Source organism: Bactrocera neohumeralis, chromosome 3, assembly GCF_024586455.1.
Source record: "Bactrocera neohumeralis isolate Rockhampton chromosome 3, APGP_CSIRO_Bneo_wtdbg2-racon-allhic-juicebox.fasta_v2, whole genome shotgun sequence".
Taxonomy (NCBI): domain Eukaryota; kingdom Metazoa; phylum Arthropoda; class Insecta; order Diptera; family Tephritidae; genus Bactrocera; species Bactrocera neohumeralis.
The window spans coordinates 5,624,465-5,635,061 of NC_065920.1; the positions used below are offsets into that span (position 1 = coordinate 5,624,465).

Consider the following 10,597-nt stretch of genomic DNA (forward strand, 5'->3'; position numbering starts at 1 on the left):
TGAAGTCCATTGGGCGCGGCTAATCGCCAAACACTCGATCGTTGTGCATTTCTAAGCTGAGCTGAGCTATTGATGCAGGCAGGCAGGCAAAATTCGCCAGGCAGAAGCAACTCGCAGAACAAATTCAAAGCTAATTCAATTGGACGTGTAAAAATTGAAATTGAAGGTAAATAATTGAAGATTATTTCAAAAATTATTTAATTGCGAAAATTCATATTTTTGTGTTTGGTGCAAAAAATAATCAATAACGATGTGGGTGAGAGATATTTATGAAAGTGAATTTGTGCGAAAAAATAAATTTTAAAGTGTGTTAACGATATTTATTTCGTGGGATTGCACAAAAAAATTTTAAAAAATTATTAAAAATTGTGACGAATTTTTTTTTTTTTTTAATTTTGTGCTAAATTTCGCATTTTGTTTTTTTTTTTTTTATCTAAAGCTTGAATTTTAAAGATAGTATTATAAAGCGTCAATTTAAAAAATATATTACAAAATTATTTCATTAGTTTAATACAGATAATATTTACGTTGTTCTTAGTAACAAAAACCAAGAGTAAAATTTAAAAACAGAAAATTACGCAAATTCCATTTTTTTGCAATTTTTTTTTTATTTTGTGCTAAAATTTCGAAATTTTAATTTTTTCCTTTAAATAATATTAAAAATTAAATAAAATAAAGTTTTGCTGAAATTTTCAGACTTAAGAAAATATTCAACACTTAAATAAAATATTAATTCTCGGGGGTGTTCAAGACGTCCTTAGAAGCAAAAAATAAGAATATAAGGATAAAAGGGTTTTCAGTTTTTTTTAATTTTTTCTTGGCTTTGAAATATAATATTATACAATTATTACAACAAAAACAAGTTTTTCTCAAAAATTTTTTTCTTTAAAAAGGTCAGTAGGGTAATCTTTTTTCAAAAAAATTTTTTGTTTGCATTTTCTGTGCCCTTATACTCTTAAAATTAATGTAAAATCCCAATCCCCAAAAATAATAATACCGCTCGACGTTCGGAGCGCTCGGAGTGCATACCTCAAACTTTAAACGCGTTTTTCTCAAAACACACTTTTTTAACCTGTTGGACATGATTCCGGTCGAACTACTCAACCGATTTGCTTAATTTTTTTTAAATGTTCACAAAACGCCGTGCTATCGTCCCTACCAGATTCATAATTTTTTATAATTTATTGACAATGTTATGACACAATTTATGTAAAAAAACATGGGAAAAATTAAAAAAAGCAACGTTAATTACTTTTTTTATTTATCAACATTTTTTTATGATTCTAGTAGGGACGATAACGATTCACGTACTTTTTAAGAATAAATTGGGTTTTTGTGTTTCAGCTGATCCAAACATGAGAAATCGTGTCCGCCAGTGCAAAAACGCATCTCATTCACCCAGCAATTTCTCCGACAGATGTGATAAAAAAATTCCGAAAAAATTTGTTTATAGACTCCACAATATACCTCATGATATGTGAAAAAAGTTCTATTATAAAATAAAATTTTGTATGAAAAAAGATATTCAAAGAAAAGGATAGATTACCTTACTGACCCCTTAATAAAAAAAAAATCTAAACACAAAAAATCTTTTACTTTTTTGAACATAATTTTTTGCCGTGATTTTTGAACTCACACCACATCTTATGCTTTTTTATGATTTCAACTCGGCTTATTCAACATCTATAAATCAATAAAAATTACCAAAAACAAGAAGAAAATCATTTGCTATTTTAGTATCCTTTACAAATACATATAAAAGATTTTTTATAAGAACTTTCATTGGCCAATTTGTATGGCAGCTATAAGCTATAGTGGCTCGATAACGGCCGTTCAGACAAAGAACCAGCTTTTTGGTAAGAAGAGGACGTTTGCAAAATTTCAGTTCGATATCTAGAAACTTGAGATGGAAGGACGGACGGAGAATTAATTTTTAATTTTTAATTTATTCGATAAAATTACATTGGTTTTTAGGAGCACTACTCAAATCACGCAGAAAAAAAATATTAATATTTTTTCCCTATTTATTCTGCTTGCTTAGCCTTCAATATACAAAATTATAAAAAAAAGTATATAATATTTGTGTTTTTAATATTATATTTTATGTTCAAAACTATTTCTAAAAATTTATAAGTGAATTTTTCTCATAGCTTAAGAATAATGGCCTATGCTAGAACCTAGGAACTGGTTCATTACATGCATTTTTCGCATGTTGCGGACCTCAAGAATAATGGCTTAGGCTTAAGGAGCTGGTCTGACATCAACCTAGAAAAAATTATAAATTCTTATAATTTGTTTTACATATTCTTACATGATATATACCTTAGCCGTAATCACTTAAATATCAGTCTGCAATTTTATCTCCAACATGCTGCAATAAAATACCATCCTAAAGAGTAATTTTTTGTGAGGAAAATATAGATTCGGTTAGCTTTGTGTAGAAAATATACCTCCTCGCTGATTTGATTACGAATAGTGGGCCTGACTGTCAGCACAACAAAGCTTAACAAAGTACTTATAATATACTAAACAAATATAGCATTTGAACTAAAAATTTAAGTGCACAATTGACTTTACTTGGCCTCACATCTGCTATAAATTCATTTAATTAAAGAAAATACTATAATTTTGTGCATTTGCAATAAAAATTAGCAAAAAAATGTTAATATTAATTTATTACGCACGCGATTTTTTTTATTGACATACAACCAATAATTCATATATGTTTGTTTGTGTTATTTGCCAAAACTTCTGACCTGATAAGAAAACCTTGACTCGATGCAATTCCACTTGTAATCAGTTCAATCTCATTTTATCCCTCACACAATCATATGTGTGTGTCTACATAAGTATATATTTAAGCATACAATTTCATTAGTAACTATGTGCAAACTCTTGCTCTGGCCCGATTTGTGGTCGGACGGCCAAGATTACCTCACAGACACTCATTCGAGGCGTGCAGTCAAAACAAAAGCGATATCAACGCTCGATACGCGCGCAAAAAATGCCTAATGCTTGACATCAATTTGCGGTATATTTGTTGGTGTGTAGTATTTTGCACGCTGATAACATCGAAACAATTTTTTTGCGAGTGCTGCTATTTGGCCCTTATCACTTTTGAGCATTTTTTGCATAACAAATTGTTGTTGTAGATTTCAACTAATTGTTTTTTGAAGTAGCGATTTATTGGTTTGATTTTGGAATTGGGAAAGGAAATCTTCGGGGCACTTGTTCCTTAAAGGAAAGTGCATTTTATTGAGAGCCTTTGGCAAAATTTGGCAAAAAAAAATTAAAAAATTATTATGAATTTAGTTATATATTTTTAATAACAGATTGAAAATATTTTTTGTTAATAATATAAACCAAAATGTTCTCTTTCACAGATGCAGCTTCAATGGTTCGTATTACTACTCACGGCGGTGTCGATGCCGCTAACGTGTACGAGTTATAGAATTTTGTTTATGGGACCCTTCCCAGCACCAAGCCATTGGATGTGGATGGAACATTTCCTGAAAGATCTGTTGCAGCGCGGACATCAAGTCACAACACTGACTAATCATCCCGCCAAGCAAGCACATCCAAACCTAACGGAGATCATTATTGATCCCAAGCTGAATATAGCCGAACATCGTAAGTTAAAATTAGATACGATATATATAAATATGTAGTATAAAGAGATTTCGAACAAAGTGCTATAATTAATCAGACTATAGTATACGATTCTTATAAATACGAAAAAAAAACATTCAATTAAAATTTTTCAACAAAGCACTAAGTTTTTCAAGCCTTTATCTTAACCTCTAACGAAACATTTTAACAATTTTCTCATCTTTCCAGGACCACGTGAGAACATCTTCAAAATGCATTTTACAAGCGACTTCGAGAACTTGCAAATGTATTGGCACGTCGGTTTGTTGAGCTCGGAGCACGCTTTAAACGACCCAAAAGTGAAATCACTGATCGCTAGTCAGGATTTGGAATTCGATTTGATCGTGTTGGAACAGTTCTATCACGAGAGTTTCCTAATGTTTGCGCACAAATTCAAATGTCCTGTCGTGACGTTGGGCACTTTGGGTTATGCTGATAATATGGATCATGCCATGGGTCTGCTGACACCCTGGGCTACCGTACCACACTTACTAGTTTCCTACACCGATCAGATGACCTTCGTACAACGCGCTTATAACACCTATTTGTCGATATACGACGCGCTGTTTAGAAGCTGGTATTATATACCCAAAATGCAGGAGATGGCTGAGCGACACTTTGGCGCGCACATTGATGGTAAGTTGACAACTCTTAAATAATACCAAATGTCTTAACAAAATTCTGTACACAGGTCCTTTGCCACATGTCGTTGACTTGGAGAAGAATATTTCGATGATGTTGATCAACAGTCATCGCAGCACAGATGTGCCACGCCCCAGCATGCCTGGTTTAATCGATGTGGCCGGTGTACATATCAAGAAGCCCAAACCGTTGCCAGAAGATCTGCAAACCTTCTTGGACAATTCCACACACGGTGTCATCTACTTTAGCGTGGGCTCGTACATGAAGAGTACCGATATGCCGGTGGAGAAGATCAATCTCATACTGCATGCCTTCAGTCAACTGAAACAGAATGTTTTGTGGAAATTCGAGAATTCATCTATTGGTCATCTACCGCCGAATGTGAAAATCCAAAGCTGGTTGCCACAAAACGACATACTCGCGCATCCGAATATCAAGGTCTTCATCTCGCATGGCGGCATCTTCGGCACACAGGAGAGCATACACTGGGGTGTGCCGATGCTGTGTATACCCTTCTTCGGCGATCAGTTCCGCAACTCGATGCGTTCGGTGCAGGACGGTTATGCGCGTTGGTTGCATTTCGGCAAAATGACCAGTGATGATTTGGTGCAAAATCTGCGCTTGCTCATCAACGATCCCACTTACAAACAGAAGGCCGTCGAATTGTCACGTCGGTTCCGCGATAATCTGATTGATCCACTGGAAGAGGCTTCGTTTTGGATGGAGTATGTGGTCCGACATAAGGGTGCGCCACATTTGAAATCCCATGGCGCTTTCATGCCACTCTATCAGTATTTGTTGTTGGATGTTTTCGGTTGTGTGTTAGTGTTGTTGTTCTTGGCAGTGTGGTTGCCATTGCGTTTTATCGAGTTGAGAACGCCGCTGACTAGTTTGTTCGAGAAAGTGGTTTGCTTCAGCAAGGACAAAACACAACAAGCGAAAGCGATACAAATCGACCTGAAGGCAAGCAATAAATACCGTTATGCGGGTTAATATAATTTAAGCCGTCGCTAACATAAGGCTATGTCGAGTTAAATTATTGAAAGTAGCGCGTTTTTAGGCGCTTAAGCATTTACGCATTTAAGAACTACTGAAGTACCGCACCAATTTTGTACAGATTTTTATGCAACGGTGTTCTCTGGTATATGTACAATCCTAAGTAATGGTTTAATTTTAAATCGTAAAGCAAACATTTATTAAGTTTAAGTAATGGTTATTTTGTTGTAATGCTGTAAGTGACGTAATGGCGTTTGGTGGCATCATGCGTTTAGGACAGATGAATAAAAGACTAAGCTATTATGCACGACTAGAATAAATTCTATGTGTTTTCATGAAATTGAGGTTAGGATGCAATAATGTGTATATTAAGGGAATATTCTAGTGTTGAATTAAAAAATAATTTTTTTGAAACTTTATTTTTCAAAACGATACGATTCGGACTGATTACCTGAAACTTTTTGAGAGTCTTCTTTATAAACTCGTTCTATGTCTGAAGCTTTCCATATCTCTACGTTCTACCATATTTAACGAAAATGGATGAAATCAGAAAACTTATTACACATTTTTTTGTCGGATGTCACAATTTTTTTTTTTTTTAATTTTTCGTAGGTCCAGACGTTGCGACATTATTCTAAATTAATAATTATACCCTGAACAGGGTATGTTAAGTTTGTCACAAAGTTTGTAACACCCAGAGGGAAGCGTTGGAGACCCTATAAAGTATATACATATATAAATGATCAGCATGTTGAGCTGAGTTGGTTTAACCATGTCCGTCTGTCTGTCTGTATACATATATACGAACTAGTCGCTCAGTTTTTAAGCTATCGTTTTGAAATTCTGAAAAACGTCATTTTCTCTTCAAGAAGCTGCTCATTTGTCCGAACTGCCGATATCGGACCACTATATCATATAGCTGCCATACAAACCGAACGATCGGAATCAAGTTTTTGTATGGAAAACTTTCGCATTTTACGTGGTACCTTCACGAAATTTGACACGGATTACTGCTTAAGGTAATAACATAATCTCCGAAAAAATTGTTCAGTTCGGATTACTATAGCATATAGCTTCCATACAAACTGGACACATAGTTACTAGAAGAAATGCACCTGTGATGGGGTATATTAGCTTCGGTGCAGCCAAAGTTACCATTTTTTCCTGTTTTTTTTTTCTTTCAGTTTGCTAAAGCGATTGGGTATGGTCATGTGTCAATTTTTTGAGAACCCAATTTTAACAGCTGCTAATTTTTGAATTTTTTTACTTTTTTGATTTTTTGACATTTTTCCTTATTCTTGTATTTTTAATAAATCCTAATACAAAAATTTACGATCAAATCATTAGTTGCCTTTTTTTTACAACATTCATGCCTGTACACTAGTATATCACTTAATCATATGTATGATGTAATATATGTATGTATGTATATAGAAAAAAATTGAAAATTCAATTAGCAAACTATGTTTTTTGAAATATAATTTATCCCGGGAATTTAATTACAATTTTCGTTTTTTTATTTGTCACAATGTATGTACATATGTATATAAACCTTTGTACGTATGAATTACTATATAGAATTCCACAAAATCTTTATACGAAACAGACACTCACACACCTTTGTACTCAAGATACTTGTATATTAAAAATTTGTTCGAAAAAATTCTTCTAAAATATGCAGCAGGTACAATACATACATATATGTATACATGGCTACATAAACCATATGTGGACATTTATTCTCACATATTGGCTATGAAATATTGGCTAGGATCACCCAAAAAAAATTGTTATCATGGTGGTGATCATTGAAATACCGTCACTGTACCATTCAGTGGCGACATCTGTAGGCAGAATTCGAGTACTTGTACTAACATCTAAACAGTGCATAACTTTAGGCTGTCTGATGTTTATTTACGCGATCATTCGCAGTGTTGCATTTATTTGTACGAAAAGTACTAAAACTTTTAAATTAGTAATGCGTATAAATTTATTTTATAGAAATTCATCAGCCTTTACTTTTTTTTGTATTTCGTCCCTAATGAAGTTATACAAACCAATAATTCGACGTTTATTATTATCCGTAAAATTATTTGCTTTTAATAAGAAGATTGCAAATACTCTGAATTTTTTAACTCACATAGGATATTACAATTGGATATTTAACGGCCATGGAAAGTAAGACCGCTTCAAGAGAAGAATATAGATAAGTTTAGGCCATTCAATATGGCGGGGGATCACACGTAGACTGCTATTTACAGTCCTTTATGAAGCTAAACGAAAGAACTCGTATAAATGGATATCAGCTTTTGGCAAAAATGCCCTAAACCTGTCACAAATATGCTTTGATGTATTATTTCTACTTCCGCTACTTAACTAGGATATCTAAATTTATGAGATCCGATTTGATCTGACAAAAACGAGACATTCGAGAAAAAAGTGTTGAGATGATTCTAATTTACGTTCTTAAATAACTTGATCCCATAGACTCCGCGTCTCTGACATTCTACCAGTCTCGGAGACGTTGTCAGCGAACTCAAGACTAATATCGCTGTCCCACTCTGAAGGAATCTGCGCACCAGATCAGCAGATCTACTGCTACCTTTATAGCATACTCCTCCTTTTGGAATACACAGTGGAGGACGGAAAATCGAAACCTGGAGCTAATGGAAAGTTTCCGACTGTATAGTCTTCCACCATCCCTTCCCGCAAGCGTTGATCCATCCGTAAAAAAGCTCACCGCACCTCCCCTCAGAGAGGGAGCCTTTCTCGAAGGCATGTGTGCAGAGAAGCGACAGTCAGAGATAGACTCGCCAACCCACTAACCCAAGTATTTTGGAATGAGGTCAAAGAGTTTCCGGCTTCTAGAGCGCCTAGGCTCGCAGTCGTCTAAATATCCAGAGTCTCTGAGTCTGAGGGCAGCTTTCGCGGCCAAACACTTCGGCAATATCCACCGGTGCTATATACAGCAAAGAAGCACCTTAGGTGTCCCAGCTTTTGCCAATGGCGCTTGCAGTAGTACGAGACAACCGCTTAGGAGATGAGAAGCAGATTTATTTAGAAAATTTCTTTAGATTTTCATTTTTAGAATTTTTTTCTCTCTCTGAAATCAAGAAATGCCACAATAAATGCAAGGCCTAAAATAGATTTTTGCTCCAAAAACAAATACAGACTTGTAAATATATATATACCATATAATTTCAACAATCTGCACCTTGTGATAAGATCCATGTGTCATCACTGAAGGTACACACATCGAACAAAGTTTCTCTGCAGCCTCCTTTAGCAGAAACAATAAAAAGCGCACGACACACCGTTTAGCGACAGATGGGCAGACATTCGGAAAACAGACCAAAAGATAAAAGAGAAAATTGCATAACAAGTGCAAATTCTGAGCTCCAAAACGCAACAACAACAACACTTTAAAGTGGAGCAGAGGGATGCGCACTCAAGAAAACCGGACACAAAAGACTTTCACTGTCGGACAGACGAGCGATAAACGCCAAAAAAATATAGTAAATGCGCAACGGTAAAAGGGAGTACACAATATACATATGTAAATATGTGTGTGTGTGGGTACACAAGCAGCTTATGAAGCTGCGCGCAGCTGGACACAACCACTCCCCTTGAGCGTTGACCAAGTGCTTACACACACATACGCACACACACGCAAACAATGCGTGCTGATAATGCAAAGCCGGCGCGGAGTTTAATTTTTACAAAAACCAGCAAAATCAGACAAATAATTTACAAAATCAAAAAATTAAATAAATGGCGTTCATGTATGTTTGTATGTGTGCGTGTGAATGTGTTGCAGCTGGACTTTCGGAAACACTTCGAACCGGTTGCGTTTTATATTTTTGACATTCAATTTTCAGCGTGTGTTTTACTAAATTTATTTATTTATTTTGGCGTTTTTGCTGTCCAATTGTTGTGCCACTTTTGTTGTTGTTCATTTGGACGCTGCTCATCTTTACAAGTGTACAGAATTTCTTTTATAGCTGTTATTTTGCTTTGTTGTCATGTCTGTTGTGTTGTTTTTGTTATTTTCTTATTTTGTTGTTTAAATTTTTGACTTGTTATTTCCTTTTTTGTTTAATTTTATTTTATTTTTTCGTTTTTGTTGATTTGGTGCGGTTTCATCACATTGTGCCAGGTTGGTGCCATCACTTTGCAATACTTTTTTTGAGTGTTATTTCACTTCGTCTGTCAATATTTATGCGTTCAGTGTTGTTGTTGCGACCACTTGTTTTTGTTTTTAACGGATTTGTGAAGTTCGAACGGATTTTTTGAAAGTCTGCGCACAGAGGCGGCACTAGAAGGGGCTTAAATCTTTTAGGAAAGCAAATGTTTAAAGAAAAGAAAAAAAAAGAATTTACAATAAAAACTTTTTTATAAAAAACAAATTTACAAATGAAGGATAAATTCAAAAACTTAAATAAATTTTCCAACATATGTAATATTGAAAAAAATATTAAAAGCAAATAACTCCTACCCTTTCCATATATATTTTTTTCTGCACCATTTTCTACTTTGTTGTTATGTTTTAGTTTCGCCTAATCGAAGTCAAGGCTTTCGCCACTTCAGTCACCGCAAATGAGTTGTTTATTGAGTTTTTAATTGGATTAAGATTACCTTTTATCGACAGTCAGTTTAAGCCATATCGACGCGCTGGCAATTTTGAATGTAAAAGTGCTTCTTTTAATCCATATTCATATGCATTTCTGGCAGTTATATAACTGAAAATGTATAACAAAAATAAAAATCGACATGTGTGGTGGCATGTATGCCATATTCAAGGTTAACAGGGTGCCTCAAGAGGAAGACAATTTTATATTATCTGCAAAATGGATACGAAAACCAGTATTCTAAGTTGTTTTTGTAGATTTGACATAAAAACATTTTCGACAAAAAGTTTTAAAAATATTAATATGCGATATTCAACAAATTTTTGATCCTGATTAAACTTTTTCACAGATTTGTCAATGATGATAGCATAGTTATTTTAAAATTTAGTGGCTTTATCAGTAGAAGAACACGGGAAAAAATTGGAAAAATAAAGAATAAAAATATTATACTAGAATATAAGTATATATATATATATAAATAAAAAGGTTTAGAAAATTATTAAAAATAAAAGAAAACGTTAATTTTGGTTGCTCATAAGCTATAATATTATTCACAAATACAAAAGTTTCCTTACAAGAACTTTGAACGGACTGTTTCTGAGGTAGCTATGTATATATAGTATATGCTATAGTGACGCGATCTGATCAATTTTTTCGGATAAAGCCTCAGGCAATAATTCTTA

General features: G+C 34.2%; 1 protein-coding gene across 1 annotated transcript; it reads left to right on the forward strand.

Annotated features, from left to right (window-relative positions):
- LOC126752102 (UDP-glucosyltransferase 2-like) lies at positions 1-5,606 on the forward strand. The gene is made up of 4 exons (XM_050462666.1): positions 1-166; positions 3,384-3,630; positions 3,838-4,284; positions 4,340-5,606. The coding sequence occupies exons 2-4, from the start codon at positions 3,384-3,386 to the stop codon at positions 5,281-5,283; spliced, it is 1,638 nt and encodes a 545-aa protein (XP_050318623.1). The 5' UTR covers positions 1-166; the 3' UTR covers positions 5,284-5,606.
- Positions 5,607-10,597: the final 4,991 nt, after the last annotated feature.